The sequence below is a fragment of the Callionymus lyra genome, chromosome 13 (assembly GCF_982586985.1).
Source record: "Callionymus lyra chromosome 13, fCalLyr1.hap1.1, whole genome shotgun sequence".
In the NCBI taxonomy this organism is placed as follows: domain Eukaryota; kingdom Metazoa; phylum Chordata; class Actinopteri; order Syngnathiformes; family Callionymidae; genus Callionymus; species Callionymus lyra.
The window spans coordinates 8,420,288-8,447,481 of NC_141830.1; the positions used below are offsets into that span (position 1 = coordinate 8,420,288).

The window sequence follows — 27,194 nt, forward strand, 5'->3', positions numbered from 1 at the left end:
CTGATCCCTTGGCATGAACGACCGAACAAATGTTCTTTCGTTTTTCGACTGTTTTTTTATCTCTGCGGGATTTGATGAAGTCAATAGACACATGAACGCTGTAGAAAATGACCTTTTCATGCAACAATATCGAGTGACTGATTTATGATAAGGCCCCTCTAAATGAAAGCATGTATTGCATTTGATATACAAGTTAAGTTAGTTACCATCTTAAGCAGAAGCAAAGTATTTGGAACACAACGGATCACTTCAGTGATAAGAGCAAATATAGTCTAAATGGTACTATTTACCATCATTGGAGTCGAGAAATAAACAAAATGAATAACACAAATGTTAAGGGGATGTCAGTTAGGATAAGCATTTTAAGGTAAGGGGTTAAGTTTGTGTTATGGTTTTGGTTAGGAGTTAAGGTTAGGGTTATTATTATGGTTAAGGGTTAGAATAGGGGGTTAGGGTTTGTAGTAGGGTTAAGTTTAAAAGGATAGGGTTTGGGTGAGGGGGTTAGATAAAGATTAGGGGTTTGAGTTAGGGATTGGATTAGGGTTAGGGTTAGGGTTTGTTCTAGGGTTAGATCTAGGGTTAGGGTTTGTTCTAGGGTTAAATTTAGGGTAAGGGTTTGTTCTAGGGTAAGATCTAGGGTTAGGGTTTGTTCTAGGGTTAGATCTAGGGTTAGGGTTTGTTCTAGGGTTAAATTTAGGGTAAGGGTTTGTTCTAGGGTTAGATCTAGGGTTAGGGTTTGTTCTAGAGTTAGATCTAGGGTTAGGGTTTGTTCTAGGGTTAAATTTAGGGTAAGGGTTTGTTCTAGAGTTAGATCTAGGGTTAGGGTTTGTTCTAGGGTTAGATCTAGGGTTAGGGTTTGTTCTAGGGTTAGGTTTTAGGGGTTGATGTCACTACGGTACAAACACACAGACACATAACAAATGTTGTATTAAGAAAGACAGGAATCGCCCGTCTTTTAACCACAACACTTGTAAACTGTTGCCGTACACCTTTAGAACATAATAAACACTTTGTTTTAGTTGTGTTTAGAGGCTAAACCAGGTATTCTTGTCCTTTACATGGCCGTTGTAAAAGCTAATCACACATATGAATGACTCTGTGTTACACTAGGACAGGTCACGTGATCTAACACCTTCAATGTACATGCAAACATACTGCCGTGTGCCTTTTCATCAGACTTTTCCTCCTCAGTCCGGCCTCCATGTCCCCCTCATCCATCTCCTCATGCAGCCGTCCATCTTCAGTCCTCTTCCCCCCCCCCCCTCTGTCTCTGTTTCTTCCTGGTCCTCATCATAGCTCCATCTGTCTTCTCTCCTTCCTCCATGTGGTCGCAGCCATTTTCTCACCCTACCTCGAACCAGATACCATCAGCCATTTGTTGATCCTCAGACGGACCCCAGGTAGACCGAAGCATGCATGAAGCCCCCATCCTCACCCCCACCACCACCACTTCTTCACCAACTGTTCATTTTGACACAGCAGCACCACTTTTTTCTCACGACAGTTGGTTATTAAAAACAAGACGTAAAAATGAAATCATGAATCTTATTTTTTACTTCTGGTTAATAACCTCCTGGTAAATAACTTAAGTTAGTCTGTGATTTATAAATATACTTTGAAATCAACCCAGAAAAAAATCGACTGTGATCTCTTATGGGTTTTGATGAAGCTTTTATTTTCAAATAAAAATAACCCTGTTCTTTTCCTGAAACTGCTCAGGTTTTTAAAAAATTAAATTGATCAAAATTAAAGGATAAATGTTATATTTTTGGACACGAAAAGGAATGTCAATAAACTGGAAAAAAATATTGGCGTCCCACTGTTGGCTTGGAGTGATGTCACACCTATGAAAGGGATGTTCAATTTAAACACCTTTTATTTTTAAGAAATCTTGATTATTAAAACAGAAAAAACGGACTCATCGCAAGCGCTTTGACTCTGACAGACGTTTCCTCTCCACCCTTGAAAGGCACCTAAGTGTCTATTAAATTGTTCTAGGACCTCTATTATACTCATCAGTATGTTTCTTTTTACACAAAACTCTCATTTAATAAAGATACTTACATTAGAAAATACACTTAAAGTGCTCCGTTTTATCTGAGATGAAATCTCGTCCAAGCAACCACGCCCACTCTGCTCTGATTGGTCACTTAAACACAAGTTGCATTCAAGGACTCTCGTAAATTTCCAACTCACACCTAAAACTCCCGTTTTGTACATTAAAAACTAATATTAAAAATAAGGTTTGCTGCTTAATGTACACATTACAAAAACACCTAAAGGCAGAAGTAGTTCTCACCATGTTTACAAAGATATTTATTTTGTTTCACGATTAACATGTAGGTTCTTAACTGATTTAGGGCTTCTAGGGGAGGACACTTGCACCAGTGTGACATCAGAATGTATAATTTAAACCGTAATCTCGTTTGTCGAGATTTCAGACGATGCCTTGTTCGCTTTTGTGTGTCAATAACGGACCAAAGTTGTGATATTTTTCGCCAGCCGCAACCACCGTGTGTACCCCATCTGCAGAGAGGAAGCAGTCAGGTTACTGCGTTCCACTCGGATGGCCCGAGCCCACTCCGAGGGCGCCTACTCCTCCGACTATGACTACGAGAGGTATTGACATGCACCGACGTGTTGTTCGTGCATCCACCGTCCTGCAGAAGTCGTCCCCTCTCGTCCATGTTTTTTTTGATTTTTTAAGTGATGGCAGAAAACGATATCCGGCTCCATATCGGTTTCTGGTACCAAATCATCACTGCTCTGGAGTTGTGTAGCACACAACCGCCTCTTGTTTTCGGTGTGTTGAGGCTCAGAGCTTGTTTGTGTTGCTGGTGTCGGCTATCTGTCTCCGTGATGTCGATGTTCATGTCCCCCAACGTGGATCGTAACAGCCAGTGGTGTGTGTGTTTATCGGTGTTGTGCTTCTGCCGGGAAGCTAAAGAAGCTGCACAAATCACACACTGCATAGTAGCTTTTAATAGTAGTTATAGTTACTAAACTGATCATCATATTTCATAACAAAGCGGAAATTGAAACATTATTCAGACGACACAACCTTAAAAAAAATATATAGTATAATATATATAAAATATACCTTATTTTAGTTTTAATATTAAAATATTTTGGTCGGGATAGAAACATAAAATAAAATAAAAAAACAAACAGATAATTACTTTTTGTTTTGTTAGTTACATTGTTTTAATATAATAAGACATATAAATACAACTTAGTTTAGAGTATGTTAAAGTAAAGGTAAAACATTTCAAAGATAACAATATGATATTGGAAGATAGTTCTAAGAATTTAATTGTTAAAGGGATAGACATTATTAAATTAAACGTTTAAAACGTTCTACGTGTGTATTGTCAATACGATACGTTTCACGATACAGGGACGACAATAAGATATGTAGTGATACTGTCATAACAAATATATATTTTGATATTGTCGAGTACTTGACTCTGGTCTTGTAGAATCTACAGACCATTTGACTCTCGACAAAGTAGTAACTGCTTTAATTAGTTTTGAAACCATAATATACAGCTTTAAAAGCTGCTGGATGTAAACTGTATCCTCTCATCCTCAGTCATTACTGGGCTCTTGCAGGATTTTCATTGTTCATTAAGCTGCGGAGAGCGTAACGTCTGCTGCCATCTAATGGCGGGAAGTTTAATTGCGATTAAAAGTGAACAAACGCTATGAATATTTTATATATTGAACTTAAACAATAAAATCACTATGGTAAAAATAAAATATCACTTGACAGCCGACAAAAAAAAGATACAGTTCTGTTTTAAAACTATTAAATATACTACAAAAGCTAACTATGTCTAAAAAAAAGTATGATTGGGAAGTTCATATGGGTTAAAAAAATATGTTGACCCTGATAAAAACGTTGTATTTGAATCCTTAGAACCAACAAATCCCCCGAAAAACACGCCTGAGGACCCCTGACCCTGGCATCCTGGCGCACCAGTGAATGAATATACTTCAATCTTCCCTGCCATCTGGCCTATAGTCAGGGAAAGCTTTAGCGCCACCCGTCTCCACTTTTGGAGGAAAAAAAAAAAAAGTGATGAGTCTTTAGAAACTCAGCCCGAGTGCCCGACTGACTTTATCGAAGTGTCATGGAGTTCCCCCAGGGCTCCGACTTTTACCCCAACTCCGGGTCCACGAGGCTGCCTTGGACAGTGGTTTAATGAGAGCTCTCCGTCTCTCCTCCATCCCTCAGTGTTTGGTTTGTGGCGGAAAGAAATGTGAGTTTTTACCTCCGAGAGAAAGGATGATTTCCGGCTCTGTTCATCCAAACATTTGTTTCTGTCGGTCTTCAAGAGAAGTGGATGTGAAGGATTTATCAACAACAACAGAAAATGCTAGTGGGTGTGACTGCCTTAATACATCTTATTTTTCTAGAGATTCTGGACATTGTAAACATTTTATTTAACTGCAACAAAACTTAAAGAGATTTTCCTTTTACGTCCGTGGTCCTCAAACTTTTCTGCATCATGGACGGTTTGATGTTGGAATTATTTTAAGTGGACAAATATTTAAGGTTTGGCACCAAAAATTAAATTCTCTGTTTTCAAAATAAAACAGCATTCAGACAGGAATAATACATTAATTTTCTTCTTTCTTTGCGTCTCAGAATGGTACCGGGCTCTGGCCCAGCGGTCCGGTACCTTCCACCATATTGTTAAGGAATACTTCACACGGTTAAAAACAACATGATTGAATGATGCATGTTACGACCCTTTGTATTGTGACCAAGATGTGTATTATTTTTTGTTCCAAGTGCACTTCACAGGTTTGTTCTTTCTGTTGACCCCACTTAAGCCTATTAATGTCTGCTTAACAAACTCACTGTCGTTTTCAAAGTTTTTATCCTCAATTGTTTAATATATTCTTTTTTTTTCCTCGCTCAAATTCAACGTTTTTTTCTTCTGTTTGTGCCAAATTTATGGAAGTTCAATAGTGCCTTCAAAATACTTGTATTTCTTTATTAAACAGTTTTTTTTCCTGAGCATTTATTTATTAAAATAGTTTTATTGAATTATTTCTATATAAAAAAAATGGAATTATTATTATAATCCAATAAAAATATATTATTTTTCCACACGTAGGCTTTGAGTTACTTTCAGCCAATCATGGCTTCACTATTATACCAACAAATAATATTACAATTTAATAGTCAATGAATTGAAATTTTGAAAATGCATTCTTGATTTATCTTTATTTGTGGGATAACATTATATATTTATTTGTAAAATTTGTAAATTTAATTATTTTTTTAAAAAAAACGGAGAAATCAGACCTTTCAATATAAAAATATTGAATTTAATAATTCAAAAATAAATAAATAATTAAAAAAGCAACATAATTTCAGTAAAAATGAATTGGAAATTCAACATTTAAAAATGTTAAATTTTAACCATTTAATATTCTTCTGGCACTGATTTACTTCCATACAAAATCTAGCAAAAAAAAAATTCTTAACCCTTGTGTTGCCTCAGGGTAAAAAAAAATGTGTTTGTGATATCCCTTGATGAGCTATAGATGTAGAAATCTGGTTTATGAACAAATATGTTAGAAATATAATCAATTAAAAGTACATTTTGGCAATACTTTTAATATATATTTGGTAATGGTCGGAGGTGAAATATTTGTATAATAGTAAATGATAATAGTGTTATAATTATACTTATTTTAAGTCGTTTTATTGGTTTAGTTTGTACTAAAGTCTCGCACAGATCTTGAGCCACATGTCTGTCCGGCCAACACAGTCCCGGGCCTGCACTGAGTGCCTGCCTGTCTCTCACTGACCTCTGTAGGAACCACGGAGCCATGGATAGACACGAGTATCACATCAGGTCCCGCTCTGCAGACCAGCGACCCACTATAGAGCGCCCCTCGTCCCGCTCACGCTCTACAGAACGCCCCCACGACTCTTCGCTCATGAGATCCATGCCGTCTCTTCCGTCGGGGAGGTCCGCCCCCCCTTCGCCTGCCTTGACGAGGTTCGAGCCCAGATCGGAGACGCTAACCTGCTGATGCTGACCGTAGAGAGACTTAGTTTCAGTTCGGCTGGTGTTTTGTCAGAGGAACACGAACACTCTGGCGGGGGAATGTCAGGTTGAATCGCATACATTTATCTATTATAGACATATTTTAATGATTTTTAGAAATAAACTTTAATGTCCTAAAGTGCACAACTGGAAAAAAAAAGTTTAATAATTGATAATATAGAATTATTAACATGACTTCAAAACAACAACATATAAACAAACACATTATTTAATATTTTTATTATTATTATTACATTTAGAATGTTTTTTTTTGTTGATAATTTGCATTTGAATATCAAACTCGAGTTATTCAATTTAATAACTTTAACGAATTATTGAATACAATGATTAAATGAAAACAAATCCAACGTTTAAAGAAAAATGCTTTAAATTAAATGTTTGAATTAACACTTTGTTAAAAATGTAAATATCCAAAGTCTTTGCGAAATAAATAATTCGTTTTTATAATATTTACATATATAATATTTAATTAACATAAAATATTAATTAAACAACTCTAGCTACACATTATTTAATCCAATTGTAAAAAATAAAATTCAACTTTAAATCTTTCAAATTCAACCTTTCAGGATAAATATTATTATATTTAACGAATTCAACCTTTTAATTAATAATTCAATTAAATGTTATCATTTAAATAATGTGAATTAGAAAATTAAACTGGATGTTATTTTTTTAATTGAATTTAGAAAATATTCAAATGATTTAATTCAAAGGTAAAAAAACACAACTAATTCAACCTTTCAAGATACAAAAATACAAGTTTGTTTTAGACAAAACGACAAATAAAACAACACAAAGAATAAAAAAAGAGAAACTCTCACATTTAAGCATAATAAAACAGACAACATGGCGTTATTTAACACAATAACAAATCATTAAACACAACTTCCCAGAACACTTGTGGTTCTTGCACTTCAGGAACAACCAGACATTCTTCATCCAGAGCGGCCTCTGTTAAAACTGCCTGACTCAAACTACTTTAGTGACCCCCCCCTCCCTCCTCCCCCTCCCCTCCAACCCTGACTAACCAAAAATAATGAACATTCCCACCTTCTCCTCCCCTTCCTCACCTCCCTCCCCTCCCTTTATTTTTGTTCCATCCCCCTCTGTTGTCGAGACAGTCCTGGTCGACCGTAGATCGCGTTTTTTTTTTGGTTTTCATTCGCCGCACGCTGCTCTATACATAGAGTATAGCAGTGATGGGGTCGATTCACTTTTTTTGGTTTGACACATCCGCCGATGCCTCTCTTGACCTGTCGACGGCATCCTTATGTATGAGTTGAAGCCCCCCCCCCCCACCACCACCACCACTACCACCACTACCACCTCCCCTAACCCACCCCCCAAACCTCCTGGAGGGCAGTTTGAACGCATGGTCGCACTGGTCTGCTGTATCTGCATCGAACTCTTCTCCTCTCGCAGCTCGACGAGTCGACTGTTCACGCTTTTTTTTTTCTTTCTTATGATTTCATTTTTATTGCAGCTCCAGACTGTTGACGTAGCCCCCCTTTTCCTCCCCCCCTGCCTCCCCCCCCCATGTGCCAAAAAACATCATCATTGTGGGCCTTGGTTTCGTATTTGAAAAACACACATTGTCAGGTTCTATGCCGACGACTCCAAGTTGTGTTGTGACCAAATATATGAACTCATGACCATCATCATCCCTTTTTCTTTCTTTATTTGTATCTTTTTCAGTTTGTTTCTCTCATGTTGGACGAGCCCAGCGGGATGTTCGACTCGATCTCTCACCACTTTTCTTGCTTGTTGTCGCGTAGGGCGCACCCTCGTAGCGGATCGGTCCAGACCAGTCCCACCAGTACCCCCATGTCGGGCAGGAGAGGGCGACAACTCCCGCAGCTCCCGGCCACCGGGAAAGACCGAAGTAAGTGTCTCCTCCTCCTCCTCCTCCGGGTCGTCACTTCGTCATTTCTTTTCGGATCTCCTTTTCCAATCCATAACATCTCCGCTCGCTTCTCTCTCAGGAGATGGAGGCGCAGCAGCAGAGCCTCGTGAAGGTCTGTACTCGTGTGAGGGTTTAGTCTTTGTAGCAGGGTCACTGTCGCAGCATCTTAAGACCACATTTCCTCCTCCTGTTGTGGAGATTTTTGTGCTGTTTTCTTGAAGTGTTTGCAGTTTTTTTTAAACCTAAAAACTATCAATTTGTTACCAACCCATCATTGTTGTACGACTTCATACATTTATTGATCACATAGTAAAGGTTACAACAAAAAAAACATTTCCTAGATTGAATTGCTAAATTTGAACATTAAACAAATTAAACAAAATAACAAAAGTTAATTATTTTGTTGTATTAATAATTAAAAGGTTGTATTTGCAGTTTTCTCCTTTTTTTATATAAAAAAAATATGTTAATGCATATAATATATACATTTTTCTTAAGTATATACATGTGGTATCTATTCAATTTAATTACGACCAGATTGTTTGCATGTCTTCTACTTTTTTTTAAGTGATGTTTACGATCAGAAAAAAAGTTAACAATGATTAATACAATTTAAATATTATTTCTATAAATTTAATTCATTAAATTCGTGTTAAATTAAGTTGTTTCAAAACTTTTCGAGGGCCATTTTCGGCCCAAGAGATGGTATTCTGCGGCCTTTTTTTGTTGTCCAAGGTTAGAGGAAGAGATTCAGGAATATGCGTTTTCTATTTTAAAAAAAATAATGTTAATGCATGTTAATATATAACATTTTAAAAAATTATATACATATATACACATGGTATATATTCAATTTGACACGCTTTTGCGCGTCTTCTTCTTTTTTTCTTTTTTTTTAAGCGATGTTTCCGATCAGAAAAAGTAAACAACGATGACTAAAATTAAAAATATATATCCTTGTAATGCTTTTATAAATTAAATTCTTGGATAAGGTGTTAAAACTTTTCGAGGGCCATTTTCGGCTTTGTCAGATGGAATTCTGTGGCCTTTCTTTTGATGTCCATGGGTAGACAGATAGATACAACTTCATTAGAGCAAGAGACTACAATGTTAGATGGTTAAGGAAATAATATATATACATATAGCTTTGATTATATAGTTAAAAAGAAACAGATGTATTAAAAAATTGAACAAAGAATGATTTAAATCCACAGTGACATTAAAGTTGGATCAAAGACGTGCAAGAATTTTTCTTCTGACCAGTTGAGTTGTCGACTCCTGCCTTTGATCATTAACTCATGTTGTTATTAAAGGATAATTATCCAGATATATAGTTTGTGTATCGTCCTGTGCTACCATGTGCTTCATAGAAACAGGCTAATAATTGATTTATACTTTGAGGCACAATATTCTTTGTTTATCTGAACTCAACGTTGTTTACACTTCATCAGTTTGTGTCGTTGTGTAGTCAAATGAAAGGCGGACACACACGGTGAGACGAGATGAATGAGTCAAAGATATTTGCAGGAATCCATTCTTCATCGTCCGCGAGGGCTTTCTTTCTGTGTTCGTCTTCCAACGAGTCTTTCATCTCTTTCATCCCTCGCTCTCGTGTTCCTGCTCCACCTTTCTTCTGTAGCCGCCGCCATCTTTTTTTTTCCGTCTGCTGTGCGATGCCAGCGGGGAGGAGTGTAGTCGGCCCCGTGGATGACACTGTTATTACAACTTTAGAAAGGTGTTGATCAAAGTGGATGGTTTCGATTAAAAAGAGTTGTTTACTCGTTTATCTTGAGAGTGAAGTTCAATTTCCTCATGTAATACTCGAATTGAAGTACGTGTTTGATTGATACACACAGAGCAGGGGGAAAGAGAGGAAGTGATGTCACACGAGCGACACAACGGGCGTCCAGGTGTGTCTTCACTCTTGCGTTTTGAACTGTGTGTTGATTTTCTTTTTTTTTCATAATCTCTACTGTAGACGTGGTTTATTGAACATACTGAGGAGTGGATTGACCTCCTGGTGTGTGTGTGTGTGTGTGTGTGTGTGTGTGTGTGTGTGTGTGTGTGTGTGTGTGTGTGTGTGTGTGTGTGTGTGTGTGTGTGTGTGTGTGTGTGTGTGTGTGTGTGTGTGTGTGTCAGACAGATACAACGGCAACAATGTTAAAATATCAAGCTTTATTATTGTTTCTTCATTGGTAGCTGCCGTTGAGGAAAAACAAGCGCCACCACCTGTTAATGGGAGGAAAGGCAAGTCTGCCTCACGTGTGGTTTGGTTTGTGGTGATTCCTTTACACTTTTGAGTGACTTTTCCTCTTCGATATCTCAAGTTACTTTAATAATCCAATGAATCTATCATTGTTTTTACTCTTTTTATATGTATATATTTATTTATTTTTAGTATTATTTATATACACTCCACACGTCTTTTATGTACAAATACTGTTATATACTATAAATACTTGAATACTTGAATATAGTAGATATATTTATATGTACTATATGTAATTTATATATACTGTATATATAATATATAAACTGTTATGATACAATGAAAATCTCATTTTTTTCACTATCTTGTGGTTTTTATATGTATATATTTATTTATTTTTATTATTTTCACACACTCCACTCGTCTTTTATGTATATATAAAAGACTATAAATACTTGAACACTTGAATATAGTAAATATACTTATATATACTAAGCGCTCCACAAACATTACTTACTTACTTACTTACTTATATATAATTTATATATACTGTGTATATACTATAAAAACTTTTATAATCCAATGAAATTCACTCATTGTTTCACTCTCTTGTGGTTCTTATGTTTATCTATTAATGTATTTGTTATTATTATCATTTTGGTCACACTCTCCACTTGTGTTTCTATTTATATACTTTTATAATTCAATGAAAATCACAGTGTTTTCACTCGTTTGTAATTCATATATATTATTTCATTATTATTTTACAACCTCTGCTTATGTTAAAGGTAAACAAAGGTCAGGCTGGAATAAGGTTTCTAAGGTTTCTTTTTTTTTTTTTAACTATAATATGAATTGTATTTTTGACTACTTGACATTTCATTTTAGAATATTTTCTGATAACGATATCCAAACTGAGTTACTGGATTACATTTTCTGATCAATAATTTGTTTCTTATTTGTTATATTCAAAGCCCAGTAGATGGCGCTCCATGTTTACTTATGAATAATACCTTCATTTGCCACTGATGACACGAACAAATCCACCAGGCTCTTGTTACATTATTCCAAAAAGGGCCACCATGTCAGTGTGCAGTTACCTATTCTTGCCGGTAGATGGAGCAAAAGTCACACGTGTTGTCCTATGGAGCTGTTCTTTTCTGAAGTGCTGAAGTTAGTTTGTTAGAAAAGTTGAGGCACGTGTTGTGTTATGAGAGTGTGTGTCATCTGTGGCGACGGTTCTGAGAGTGTGTGTCTCATCTTGTAGAGGTGACATGGGAGGACCAGCAGCGAGGGGTGAACGGCTCTCTGTCGGACGGAGGGTCGCAGCCACACCCCTCCCTCGCAGGTTGGTCACTCTTGGGTGTGGACCTCCTTTACTTTATATCTACGTTTGGTTCACTTAAAAAGTGACCCACAATCCGGCCACTCTTGACCAAAGATCTTCTTCTTCTTCTGCGTGTGGTTTGCCGTGCTTGTAGATCATATTTATATCAACATGTCTTGTGTTGTGTTAAGAAAAAAAAAAAATGACCCCAATTTTAAATCCTGTTTCCAAGGCGATGACACATTTTGCTGGGATGTATGTGCTCCTCCATGGAAACAGAAGTTATTTTAGTATGGAACAACTTTTCATCTTCTTTTTTACTTAAGTGTGTGTAGATGTTCCACATCTAGACTTTTATTTAGAGAGGTAAAGGTTTTTGTTTTTTCTATAAGGACGACAAAAAACAAACTTTATGTCCCACAGAAAAAGCCAATAAATGAACGAATCATATACCATTTTACTTTATTTGTATATAAGAGTTACTACAGAAATAATGTGATCATATTTCTTCTGACTATATTTTACCAAAAGATAATATTTTCTGGAAAAAAAAACATGAGCGAAGTACAAATATCAGCACAGAAACATATCTGACATATTTGAAATGTCCTCTCTTTGTCTTCGTCATGAATGAAACTGAATTAAACAGCAAATGTTCATTTATCTGCACAGGTTTGTCTCCACGAATCATAGGAAATAACTGTCATTAGATGAGTATGTAACTCCTGTTGTTTGAGACGTTATAAAATGGGCAAAACTTGATAATACATCTTTATTTTATTCATTTATTTATTTATAAAATTAATGGAAACTCCTGTGAACACAAGAAAAACAAGAATAAAACCTCATTGTATTCAGGTAGTTGTGGACCATAAATAAAACCTCCATGCATGAAAACTTCAGGGTCACTGAGACTCAAAATTCTCGCTCGACGACTGATGATCCTGAAGAAGGTCGTCGAGCGAAAGGAATCTTAAAAAAAACAGAAAACAGAAGAGTCCGTGAATGTGGCGCTTATGTAACCTCAGAGTTGTGAAAGTGTGTCTCACATCCTGAACCCGAGGTCGTCGCCTCTCTCTCTCATCTGTGTGCTGGCTGCTCATATAATTTTCCTTTTTTATTTTATTTTTTGTTGCTTTTATATACTTTCTTGAGCCGCCGTCCTCCAGGGCCGTCTCCTCACACCTCCTGCTCCTTTCTCACCGTTTCTCCTAGGGCTCCGGTTTTTCCTGTAACTACTGTTTCAGCTCTTTTGCAGAAGAACCGACTTCACCTTCTCTCTCCACTTTTACTGATGATTTTGACTTCAGCCTCACTCCTCAGCTGTGTAGTTTGTGTAGCTGTTGTGTATGATTTCTTGTGTCGTCTCGTGCTTTTTTGTTGTTGTGTTGTCGTACTGCTTTGTTGTGTCTTCCTCCCCCCCGATCCTCCATCGTCCTCATTCTGACCTCTGACCTCTGTCCGCCCTTTACTCTTCTTCGTTCCTCCTCTCACCTCCATGTCCGTCTCCTCTGTCGTTGTCCGTCCGTTCTGTGATGTGATCCCAGAAGACACACACTCCTCAAGCTGGACCAGCTCAGGTCTGTCCTTCGTCTTCTTGCTCTTTTTTTTCAGCCGAATCGTCATTTTCGCCGATTTTTGCCTTTGTCCTGCTCCCGTCTTTTCATCCTTCTTGTACTTTTCTGTTCCGGCCCTCGTGCTCTTGAGCTGTTTGGAATGGCTTTCAAAGCTCCTGTGTCGCTTTTTCACTTCGTTTCAAACACACAGTGAGGAACTCAAGCTGGTTAAGACAACAACTAATACATTCTTAAAAACAACGGTATTAAAACAATACCTTAAAGTGATATTATACCTAAAATAAAACTTCTATTCACTCTACTAACGGTTGGGATTATTTTCAGAGTAATCTGTTCCTTGTTTGTTTGTTCATTTTAATGTAGCAACCGGTGTTTGTCTTCATCTTCCTCCAGAATGACACTTAAAAACACCCAAAATACCTCCATACTCGTCCGTAATATGCATCTTGTATTGAAGCCTCGACATGACTTTAGTAAGTCTATATTATTAACTTGTTGAAGCTCAAAGTCTCTCAGCTCCAGCCACAAGTGTCTCCACATTGTAGTGTCAGAGCTCTATATTTATGCAGAAAGCATAAATATAAGACTTGTAGCTTCCGATAAAAACAAGCTTTAAATAAAGACTTGTTTAACTTCTTTCTGAACCATTTTTCTTGTCAAGGCTTCAGTACAAGATGGACGTTACAGACGAGCAGTATGGAGGTATTTTGGATGTTTTTAAGTGTCTTTTTGGACAAAGATGAAGACGAAAGACACCTTTTCCAACATTGTAGATAAATGCTAACTCTAACAGACTGCAGGTCTTCTAATCTTTTGGGTAACAAGTCGGAGCTGAGGTGATTATTACTAAGGTACTCAATCCAATGAAGTACTTTTGGAATATCATAGACAACTACTGAGACCTTCTACAGATAGTTATTTGTTTTTAGTTTTGAGGAAAAGTTGTCCTTAGCTGCAAAGTTTTGTTGAACATCTTATTAAAACAGGGGTTCTTCTTAGAAGCTCCCAGTAAATCAAAGGTCAAATGCCAAAAGACTGTGTCTCCAATCGCGCAATTTTGACAGGGTATACGTCTCAAATACAACACTGCCGCTACACACTTACAGGAAATGACTCGACAGCTTCTTCATCTACTACTATTTAACACTTGAGCATCGAAACCTGCCGTTGGAACTCTATCACTGACACTTGACCGCACTTTCGCACTTAAGTTATTAAGTTGTGTTTTATTTTGTTATTCCTGATGTTTTATAGTAAAATTTGTCTTTTCTTGAGACATTTACGCCGGAATCTGCTCCGAAAATGTGTAGCTTCAATTTCGCGTCATCTACGTCACTAAGATTAAGGTCGTTGAGCGTGGAAAGTGTCCATCGATCCACACCTAATCTTCTGGCCGTTTGAGTGCACCAATTGAGTGTTCTGCAATTGTGCTCAGTGTGAACACACTTGTGCACTCAAAACATTGAGAGTAAGTGCATAAGTGGGCGATGTGGGACACACAACCTGTTATGTTGGAGAATCATGCTAAATTTGCTAATGCTAAATGCTAATTATAAACTTCCTTGCTGTACTCATCACGGAAATATATTTATTCATCATTATTATTAATGGTGAATCCGGACAGGAAAAATGTCAGGTTTATATTGATTCAACGCAGTAGATTTAAAGTAAATGTATATCATCTACCGACGACATCTACTAATATACTCTCCGGACGCCATCTTGGAAATCTACACCATCCGTGAACGTCGTCTCCGTTATGGCAACGGCGTTCACGATCTGGGAAACGAGTACCGTATTTATGTAAGTAAGTAAGTAAGTAAGTAAGTAATATTTATTTATATAGCACTTTTCGAGACCAGGGTCACAAAGCGCTTAAACAATCAAAACAATACTCAAAAAAGTACATACTTTAAAGATCAAGATAATACTGAGAACAACACAGGAGTTCGAGAAAATCAAGGAAAAGCCTGAACAAATAGAAACGTCTTAAGATGTTTCTTAAAGGAGTCAGTAGATCCATCAAGTGCAAAGAGAGAGGAAGATCGTTCCAAAGCTTAGGAGCAACAGTCTGGAAGGATTTCTCTCCTCTGGTCCTGAGCCGTGTGCGTGGAACCATAAGTAGATTCTGATCCACAGACCTCAGAGCCCGAGCTGGGGTGTAAGGCTGGATCAGATCACTGATGTAAGGAGGAGCCTGACCATGAATAGATCTGAAAGTAAGAACCAGAATTTTAAAGTTGATCCTGAAAGAAACTGGAAGCCAGTGAAGAGTTTTAAGGATCGGAGAAATGTGAGTTCTTCTACTAGAGCGGCTCAGAATTCTCGCTGCAGAGTTTTGAATCAACGGCAGACGAGACACATCCTTCTTGTTAAGACATGAAAACAAACTGTTACAATAGTCCAGACGAGAAGAAAAAAACGCATGGATTACAAGCTCCAGATCATGTTCCGACAACATTTTCCTAAGTTTAGAGATTTTTCTCAGTTGAAGGAAACAGTTTCTGGTCAGTTTTCTGCAGTGTCGAACAAGAGACATGTCTTTATCAAATACAACACCCAGGTTTCTCAGGCTCAGTTTGACAGACTGACCTATATTTAACTGTATTCATCAGGCTCTTCTGGTCTCAAAGCATCAATTTAATGAAAGATAGAGAGCAAAACAAACCCTCGAGTATTTGTGTAAATTTACTCTAAACATCAGAATGTTTTGTCTTCTACTGTGTACAATTATTGGAAACATGACACAGTTATTTGCCCTTTGATTCACTTACCACTTGCAAGGAGAACCACCGTTTTGCAGGACACAAACTGCGGAACTCTACTCATGCTTTCTTCTTAACTGAAAACAAAAAACTCTTCTTAAAAGTGACACAGAATTTCATAAAAAATGGATGTTTTGAGACTGAAAGACAAATAACATTATTGTCGATATATAACAAAAAGGTTTTGAAGCAACTCGCGAGCACAAATGGATTTTTTGGATATTGCAATTTTTTTTTGTTGGATAGTTAGATCCACAGATCAGAACCGACAGCAGGGCTGGATTGATATACATTTGGAGTCGATCAGAACACGCAATCAGAACCTTTCATTAGGTCAATCTAGAAATTCTCGAAAACTCCAGGGCCAGACGTTTTCATTGACAACTGGCGGATCCAATGACATCCTGCGGCGCCTTTACTTAACAAGGCGTTACCTTACGACAAATAAGAAGCCACCCATTGGTTCATTCCACAGAGAGAGAGAGAGAGAGAGATAGATGGAAAGATGGAAAGAAAGACAGACTAAGGTCTAAAAACTTGCGACACTCCTCTGATACTAAATCATAACATACAATAAAGCACACGTGCGACACGTGAAACGTTGCTTCGCTGCACGTTGTGTTTCTGGTTCAGTGTCGTACGTTCCTGCAGATCCGACTCAAGGTTAATTGGCGACGGAGAATAAATAGAGTCGTAATTGATTTTCTCTCTTCATGCCGTCTGACTCTCCGAGTGCATGATTGTGGAGTCGTGTGCGTGAAGCCTGTAGTCACGCAGCTACCTCTGCCGTATCATCCGCCGTAATGAAGACGGCGAGAGGTCGAGTCGATCGTCGTCGGTCGAACGTTGTTTTTCTGTAATTACAACAGATAATTAGACGCTTTTTTTCCTCCGGCTGCGATTTTTTTTTTTTTCTAGTTTCTCTTGAGGTTTTTTCATTAGCTTTGCTTTGGAAGTCCAGCATTGTGACCAGAATATTGAATGGTATAGTTTAGCATTTGAAATGATGATTTATTTTTTTAAATAATTAATTAAATCATTTCTATATTGAAAGGTTGAATCGAATGTACTTCTTTATTTTAATCATTTTTATCTGTTCTTTTTTTTTTACAAAAAGTTTGATATTCAAATTCCAATAATTTAAAGATAAACTGTCTAAATTCAGTATTTTTTCACCTTTGAACTCAAAAAAATGCTACTAATTTAAATAGAAAACCTGAATTGTCTTTTATATTTAGTATAAACTTCTGTATCTTTGCTGTATGTTGTGCGTCTTCAACAGACAACTGTTACTCTTTTAGTTTTCTCTAGTGGCATTTGATTATTGCAACATTATATATTGAGTGTTATAAAAAGGCTACGGATTTGAAAAATGTTGAATTTAGAAAATATGTTTTTGAATTAATGGATTTATAATATCAAACTAAAAAAATGTGAGAATTTTTTTGTAATCATGTAATATAAAATATATAAATTATTGAATTATGTCATCAAAAAAAGCATAAATGCTTAACAATGTAATACAAATTTAATTAAATATAATACAATTTTAATTATTTAAAATGTGAAATCCAAGCCTTCAGTATTCAGCAGACACTGATACACTTCAATACTTCGCCTTGCTTATGGATTTTCTGATGAAGTGTTTTGACAAAAGAAAAGTTTTCTTTGTTTGACAGCTGTTGATGTGAAACAACAAACCATTCATCTCCTTGCTGTTCTATCCATCTTTGATTTCTACTCATGCCTCATAACTTAACCCCCCCCACACCCTCTCTGTCGACCTCCACCCTGACTGAACCCTCCCTCTGTGTCCAGGTATAGACATGGACGAGCGGACGAGGCAGATGAAGATGAAGATGAACAAATACAAGCAGGGCGCCGGCTCGGACTCCCGGCTGGAGCAGGACTACCACAAGGTGAGGATGCGAAGCATGCGTCGGCCGTGTGGGGATCGATCAGGGCGGCGGAGCGCGAGGGAGTTCACATGTCAGTCGCTGTTTGCACAGGAGAGAAAAACAAGCTCTCGCTCCTTCCTTCAGTTCAGTGGTCGGAAACATTTGCTCCATTTGTTGCTCGGGCGGAGAGTGACGTTCATTTGAGGAGCTCCAGTGAAAATATAAACCTTCCTGTTTTTCTCAACAAAGATACACACAAACACACACCTGCCAAACACGAAGCAAAAACACACAAACACAACCCTACCACCCAAACCACTTGTTTGTGACAAGTCCAATTCGGTAGCAAAAACACACTACCCAAACACACACCACCACAACAGAGAAACAAAAACAAAGAAACACAACTCCAAATACCACAACAATACAGAAACAAGAACTCAAACACACACACTACCCCAATGGTGAATTGGAAACAAAACACACACCACCAACATATAGGAAGAAACACAACTTCAAACACCAGCACAATAGAATAACAAAATCATATGCCACCCCAATACAGAAACAAATACAAACAAACACGACCCCAAAAACACACCAAACAGAGAAGTAGAAACAACATCACACACCACACCAATACAGAAAAAAAACCTCCTCAACACAACCCAAACGCACACCACACCAACAGAGAAGCAGAAACAAAAACACACCGCACCCTAATACCAAAAACACATACCTGTAAAACAAACCCCCCCCAAAAAAACCCTACTCACCCCAAACAAAGACACACACCACCCCAACAAAAATGCAGAAACAAAAACACAAACTGCCCCATCCCAGAAACAAACACAAACCCAACACAAACACACCAACCCAACGGCAAAGAAGAAACACAGCACCACCGTACAGAAAAAAACACACAAACACTATCCAAACACAAAGAACAAAAACGCGCGCACACACTACCCCAAAAGAACTCACAACATCTCCGACACATAAGCAGACACGCTCACCACCACAACTAATACATGGTACCCCAAAACGGACATACACATAAAACACCCCGACACACAACGCCAACCTAACACACTACCTCAACACAGAAACATCTGCACACACAACAAAAAAAAAACACCCCAATAAACCACCCCTTAACTTGTTACTCTGTGAACAGGAAGCAGTTTGAAATGAAATGAACTTGTTAGTCAGAAGAAGATCTTGATATCTTTGAGCCCTAAATCTAGATGTTGCTCCTCTTCATTGAAGCCACTTACCTGGAAGAATGTGAGTCTGCAGTCCTAAGTGTTTACTATTCTCAACTTGTTTGAAGAACGTTTCCCGAAACCTGCTGTCAGCCCCAGCCGAGCCAGCCTGTCCTTTTATGTCGCTGCTATGAAAACCATCGCGGCTCATGTGTAGCTAAGATTCTGAGCCGAGATCTCGTCTGTCGAAATTCTTCCTTTCGACAAACAATTGAGAGATTATTAATAGTTACATTAGTAGCTACAACATGGTTACAGCAGCTGTGTTTGTAAATGCAATGTCATAAAACTGACCCGTAAATATTCAGGGAAGATAAACACATTTTAACCCTGAATGTTTTCTGGTCTCTCACTTCCTTATGGGCCTTAAAGGGACAGAACTCTGTTGAGAAAGACTTTTTTCAATTGTATTTTTAATCATCATAACTGATTAGATACATCCCCGAACAAACACACACTAATCCCACATAAACACACACTGACACATAGACACACACACTACTCCACCACACCATTCCAACATAGACACAAACACACACATCTGCTCAACACAGAAACATAACAGAGGCAGGAACACATATACAAACACCATTCCGACGCAGAAACGAAAACAAAGTGTGAACACAGACACAAAAACACAAAAACACATACCACCCTTATACAGAACCAGAAACATGGAAACACAACTCCAACACTTACATACCACCCAAAAACACACACACACATGCACACTGATCCAACAGAGAAGCAAAAACAAAAACATACACCACCCCAATACAGAAACAAAAACAAAAAAGCAAGAACTAAAAACCCTTTAACTTCATATAACAAAAAGACACCCAGGTAATCAAAACACACACAAACACCACCCCAACAGTGTAGCAGAAACAAAAACACACACCACCACAGTACAGAAATAAAGACAAACACAATGGACACGCCACCACAACAGAACGCTACAACCAAAAACCACTCTAATTCTGAAACAAAAACTCAACAACTGAACCCAAACACACACAAACACCACCCCAACAGAGTAGCAGAAACAAAAACACACACCACCACAGTACAGAAATAAAGACAAACACAATCGAGACACCACCACAACAGAAAGCTACAACCAAAAACCATTCTTATTCTGAAACAAAAACTCAACAACTGAACCCAAACACCACCCCAACAGAGTAGCAGAAACAAAAACACACACCACCACAGTACAGAAATAAAGACAAACACAATCCAGACACCACCACAACAGAAAGCTACAACCAAAAACCACTCTAATTCTGAAACAAAAACTCAACAACTGAACCCAAACACACACAAACACCACCCCAACAGTGTAGCAGAAACAAAAACACACACCACCACAGTACAGAAATAAAGACAAACACAATCCAGACACCACCACAACAGAAAGCTACAACCAAAAACCACTCTAATTCTGAAACAAAAACTCAACAACTGAACCCAAACACACACAAACACCACCCCAACAGTGTAGCAGAAACAAAAACACACACCACCACAGTACAGAAATAAAGACAAACACAATCCAGACACCACCACAACAGAAAGCTACAACCAAAAACCACTCTAATTCTGAAACAAAAACTCAACAACTGAACCCAAACCCACACAAACACCACCCCAACAGAGTAGCAGAAACAAAAACACACACCACCACAGTACAGAAATAAAGACAAACACAATGGACACACCACCACAACAGAACGCTATAACCAAAAACCACTCTAATTCTGAAACAAAAACTCAACAACTGAACCCAAACACGCACAAAACACCACCCCAACAGAGTAGCAGAAACAAAAACACACACCACCACAGTACAGAAATAAAGACAAACACAATGGAGACACCACCACAACAGAACGCTACAACCAAAAACCACTCTAATTCTGAAACAAAAACTCAACAACTGAACCCAAACACCACCCCAACAGTGTAGCAGAAACAAAAACACACACCACCACAGTACAGAAATAAAGACAAACACAATCGAGACACCACCACAACAGAAAGCTACAACCAAAAACCACTCTAATTCTGAAACAAAAACTCAACAACTGAACCCAAACACCACCCCAACAGAGTAGCAGAAACAAAAACACACACCACCACTGTACAGAAATAAAGACAAACACAATCCAGACACCACCACAACAGAACGCTACAACCAAAAACCACTCTAATTCTGAAACAAAAACTCAACAACTGAACCCAAACATGCACAAACACCACCCCAACAGAGTAGCAGAAACAAAAACACACACCACCACAGTACAGAAATAAAGACAAACACAATGGACACACCACCACAACAGAAAGCTACAACCAAAAACCACTCTAATTCTGAAACAAAAACTCAACAACTGAACCCAAACATGCACAAACACCACCCCAACAGTGTAGCAGAAACAAAAACACACACCACCACAGTACAGAAATAAAGACAAACACAATGGACACACCACCACAACAGAAAGCTACAACCAAAAACCACTCTAATTCTGAAACAAAAACTCAACAACTGAACCCAAACACGCACAAACACCACCCCAACAGAGTAGCAGAAACAAAAACACACACCACCACAGTACAGAAATAAAGACAAACACAATCGAGACACCACCACAACAGAAAGCTACAACCAAAAACCATTCTTATTCTGAAACAAAAACTCAACAACTGAACCCAAACACACACAAACACCACCCCAACAGAGTAGCAGAAACAAAAACACACACCACCACAGTACAGAAATAAAGACAAACACAATCGAGACACCACCACAACAGAAAGCTACAACCAAAAACCACTCTAATTCTGAAGCAAAAACTCAACAACTGAACCCAAACACGCACAAACACCACCCCAACAGTGTAGCAGAAACAAAAACACACACCACCACAGTACAGAAATAAAGAAAAACACAATCCAGACACCACCACAACAGAACGCTACAACCAAAAACCACTCTAATTCTGAAACAAAAACTCAACAACTAAACCCAAACACGCAGAAACACCACCCCAACAGAGTAGCAGAAACAAAAACACACACCACCACAGTACAGAAATAAAGACAAACACAATGGACACACCACCACAACAGAACGCTACAACCAAAAACCACTCTAATTCTGAAACAAAAACTCAACAACTGAACCCAAACACGCACAAAACACCACCCCAACAGAGTAGCAGAAACTAAAACACACACCACCACAGTACAGAAATAAAGACAAACACAATCGAGACACCACCACAACAGAAAGCTACAACCAAAAACCACTCTAATTCTGAAACAAAAACTCAACAACTGAACCCAAACACGCACAAACACCACCCCAACAGAGTAGCAGAAACAAAAACACACACCACCACAGTACAGAAATAAAGACAAACACAATGGACACACCACCCCAACAGAAAGCTACAACCAAAATCACTCTAATTCTGAAACAAAAACTCAACAACTGAACCCAAACACCACCCCAACACAATCCAAACACACAGTAAAAATACAGATACCCATACTACCCCAACACAAAAAAACACACACAACATGCCCAACACGTAAGCAGAGATGCTCACTACGACAACACAATTATGTGCCACCCCAAAACAGAAAAACAACACCCCGATACACCATGCAAACCTCAAAAATCCCCTCTCACACAAAACTATACACACAACCATACAGAAAAAAGGAAACACAACCCAAACACACAGATACACACCACCCCAAGAGAGAAGGTTGACAAATTTAAATCTGGAGAGTTCTCGCTAAATTTTACGGTAATAAACGTTCGGCTTTCAAATGAAGAGCATTTAATCAGTTGCGTCTTCCTTGTAATCCTTTATTATCACGGTCGTACTCTATACTGTTTAAAATCAATGTTTGCTGATACTTTTAAAATGATTTATTAGTTCATTCATCTTTTTCTATATCCATTGATTGTTTAAAATCATAATTTAGATTAAGATTTTCAGCAGATTGAAAGGTATCAGATCATTAAATACGGCAGGATAAAGATTTTGAATATAGAATTTTAAATACATTGATAATTAAAACATAATATTTCAGATATAAAATAACCATTAGCCAATTTAATAAGTTTCCCTTTTGTGTTTTTATACTTGTAAATCTGACGCTAAAGGAGTCAGTGCCTCACCAGCCATGAACTTCACTGCCATCGTCACAGCCCTATGTTCACTCTGGAACAATGAGAGGTCAAACTGTGTCTCTGTGGACCTGAAGTTCTCCTCAAGACTCCTTTATCCTGACCATGTGTTCATGTGTTTCTCCCCCCAGCGTTCAGGCAGAGATCCCAGAGGCTCGGACAACCTGTCGGCCAAGTCCTCGGACAGCGATGTAAGCGACGTGTCCGCTGTGTCGAGAACCAGTAGTGCCTCTCGGTTCAGCAGCACGAGCTACATGTCTGTCCAGTCGGAGCGGCCGCAAGGGAACCGCAAGATCCGGTAGGACCACGTCCTTCGTTCTCCAGGGGGAAACTGGAGACGGTTTCTCTTGCTGTGTGTTGTCATGGATGGTTGAATCTCCAGAAAGCCTTGAATTCAGTTGCGTTTCCATGTCCAGAAATGTCCAGACATGTTTGGACTTGGATCAGCTTCGAGAGGAAAAATGCGCTGAAGAGCAAGACTTTCTCCTCAGGCTGAGTTCGGGTTTGGCTCCGTTAGAGAAACACCTGGAACCAAATGACGAACTCGGCCCATTCAGGCCGAAGGAAGATTCTTCCCTAATCCTGGCAACACCCAAATGTTTGGTTCTGAAGACATGCATGCTCTCAGTTTCATCGTGAGCTTCGACTGAAACGCTTCTTTTTCGCTTCTCAACCTGTTGATTTTCTGCTTTTTTCTTCGTTTCTGCTTTGCATGTGCTGCTCTCGCTCGCTTCCGCCAACTTCAGACAGTTGCGATCAAGAAGCCATTCTCAGGAAGGGGAGGAACAGCTAGGAGAGGTGGTAGAAGAGGAGGAGGCGGGTGGAGGAGGAGGGTCGACCAAGGAGAATAGCCAGGAGGGGAAACAGGGCAGGGAGAGGACAGGGTCGGGCGCGACGCTAGACAATCGCAAGGATGAGGATTTGGCGGAGAACGAGGACGACTTGCACCATAGGAGTATCTCGGAGACGGACCTCAGGTAACTGGTGCGGCCTGGACCCGTGACCTCCCACTAACTAAGTAGAGTAGATCTTCCAACCTACTTTCCTGAGAGTGCGCATGTTCTGGTGACTCTCCCTCGCCTCTCTTCCTCCCCCCCCCCCCCCCCCCCCCCCCGGGGTGGTACGCCCCAGAAGAAGACCACTTTCAGACCCTATAGATTTAGGAGTTCGTCCACTTTAGCCAACCAAAAGTTTGGAATTACAAATACAGTGGTCCCACAGTCAATACTACATATTTAAATATATTGTATGAAGCTGTTCATTTAAAAAAAAAAAGGAAAACTTCTCAAAACATCAGCTTTAAAAGTTGCTAAAGCCGACTGTATCCTCTCGTCCTCAGTCAACGCGAGTTTCCTTAGCTCCAGAGGACAAAGTAACTGCTGCCATCTTGCGGCCGGAAGTGTCATTGCAACAAAAAATAGTGTGAATATGTGTGTGTTAGTCGCATATAAAAACATATTTTTATTTTACACACACATTATTGATCTATAAACCACAAAAGAACTATAGTAACACATGAAATATGATTTGCAAGCCCAAAAATTAAAACTGATGATGCCGACAAACTCCCATGATGCCTTTCTAGACACTGCTCCAGTTAGTGAAGGCTAATTGGTGACTACAAAACTGTATTTAAATTCTAAGTCTATATTGTTTTGTCAAAAGGGGTCGACCGCTATGATTGGTTGGCTGGGCGGCAAAGCGTGACAGGGGCTCTTCAGGTCACCGTATATAAATAATAATGAAATATATAATTATATATATATATATATATATATATAAAGATCTAGTTTCCAGGCTTATTTGTTTTAATAACCTTGACTGAAGCAAATGTCAAGAGTCACAAGCTAATGTTAATTTGAAGAAAATAATATTATTTCAAAACAAAACACCTCACACACACACAGAAATCATAAAAATTCATTTTCTTTCTGGTAACAAACACCACTGGTTTAAAGTGATAGCAAGTCATGTGCAATGTTGAGTTTTCAGTTATTTTAAACCTTTCCCACTGACCTACAATTTGTCGTTATTACTAATAATATCATGTTGTTTATCACGTGTAGGTTTTATAAACTCTTTGGAAAAAGTCGGGGAAAGTTTAGGCAAAGTTTTTAAAGAGTGCAAGGAGAGATTACTAGGCCTTAACATGTATTTTAAGTAAAACAATCAGTTTTTTGCGGATTAATAAAGGTTTTTTAGAACGTAAATAAACATGGGACCACTGGATATTTAAAAAAACACAACAGACTTCCAGGCTAATTTAGTTTTAGCTACAGTCTTCTATCAACCGTCAACTGTTGCGTCTTCTCACTCGCCAGACGTGCAGATGGTGAAAGTGTGTCAAGTACAAATATGTTCGCGTCCCTACTGTAAAAGAGAAGATTAGCTCCCGGCGCTAATTAGATCCCCGTGCTAGGAGAGTACGTTCACAGCAGGAGTTTATTTTATCCAGATTAGAGACACTCCGAGTCAGATTAGCAGCATTTAATTAGGACGAAACCACCGGCAGAAGTGGATGAATTCAAGATCAGAAACAGACGGATAGAGAGGTACAGATGTGGGCTCAAGTGTTTGGCTGCCTTCTGTGTTCTTTGTGTTTGTTTCTTTGCATGTCTGGTTCCTTTGAGAAGATGTTTGATCAAACATCTCTGCTTCTGTCGTGGGTGAACTTTTCCTCACGTGAACGTTCGCTTCACCGTGTGTTTGTGCTTATTTTTAAAAAAGTGTTAAAATGTACGTTCATAGGCTCAACAGAAGGTGTCGAAACTATGACTCCTTCATGACAGCTACAGTATGGAAACACAAGTTTTATAGACAGAACGTTGTTTATCTTGACTTTTATAACTGTTTTTTTTTTATTCATTTTTTTACCTTAAGCCCTTAAAACTGTAACACATTACTATATCACAAATTAGAAAATTATTCCTTAAATATTTCTAATGAAAATGTAAATTTTAACATCAAGCTATTGGCAAAAATATTTATAATAAAAATTATATTAAAGATGATTTAAAAAAAAGAATAATCTGTTCGTTAAATCATCATAAACAGTCTTTTTAAATAAACAAAGACTAAAGATGTTTCTTATAACTGGATTAAAAAACAGCAAGAAATACTGTGTATTTGAGTTAAGACTAAGACAAAAATAATCTAAATCTATGGTTTGTTATTTGCATCATAAATAAACTATAATTCATAAAATATATTTTCACACGTTTCAACTACGAAACATAATTGAATATAATTAATCAAAAATGTCCTTTAAACAACATAAACTGTGGACAGACAAAGCAAATAAATAACCAAACCAAACATTAAGTGTGTTTTAATTCTTTCATGAAAATGTCTATATGGGGGTTCTGTACGTTTGTATTTGTTTTTAAAAATCTAAAACTTTAAGGGAAAAAAATGGAATCCAGGAAACTTTTCCTTCATCAGAAAAAGTCGAGCAATTTTATTTTGTCTTTGATTAGAATGAATGATTTTATAATATGAAATAAGATGTTGTTGTGCTAATACAGAGTAACCTTCAGATATTAAGTTAATAGTTAAATAAGTAGATAAGGACAATTGAGGATCCAGAGTAAATACTGAAAGTCAAAGAAATATTCTGACGCTGATTCATCAGCTCCGTCAACGGCGTTGAACCCTTAACCTCATTATAAGAGCTGCTTAATCAATACTTCTGATCAATACTTGCATTCCGACATCATTAGAGTCGCCGGGATGTTGCTGATGATGCAACACGTCCACAAAACTCTTCCTCTGCTCGATCACGATTGGCTGCCAGCGTCACGTGACCGGCGTCCGTTGGTTCACATTGTAAACACACACATAAGACTTGTGTGTGTGTTTAAACACACTTCTAAGCCGATCCCTCGTCCTCCGGATGTGAGAATCATTTCATCGTCTCCGGGTCCAATTGCCCAACATTGTTACCATGGTGAC

At 38.2% G+C, this 27,194-nt stretch overlaps 1 protein-coding gene across 1 annotated transcript in view; it reads left to right on the forward strand.

Annotated features, from left to right (window-relative positions):
* The window catches only part of rims2a (regulating synaptic membrane exocytosis 2a), a 156,327-nt gene that overhangs the window by 100,565 nt on the left and 28,568 nt on the right, over positions 1–27,194 (forward strand). Inside the window, exons 22-27 of the mRNA XM_087805331.1 lie at positions 2,503–2,619; positions 5,835–6,020; positions 7,868–7,974; positions 17,692–17,792; positions 23,375–23,541; positions 23,990–24,220. Of these exons, the coding sequence (XP_087661457.1) occupies positions 2,503–2,619; positions 5,835–6,020; positions 7,868–7,974; positions 17,692–17,792; positions 23,375–23,541; positions 23,990–24,220 (909 nt within the window). The remainder of the gene's footprint in view (positions 1–2,502; positions 2,620–5,834; positions 6,021–7,867; positions 7,975–17,691; positions 17,793–23,374; positions 23,542–23,989; positions 24,221–27,194) is intronic.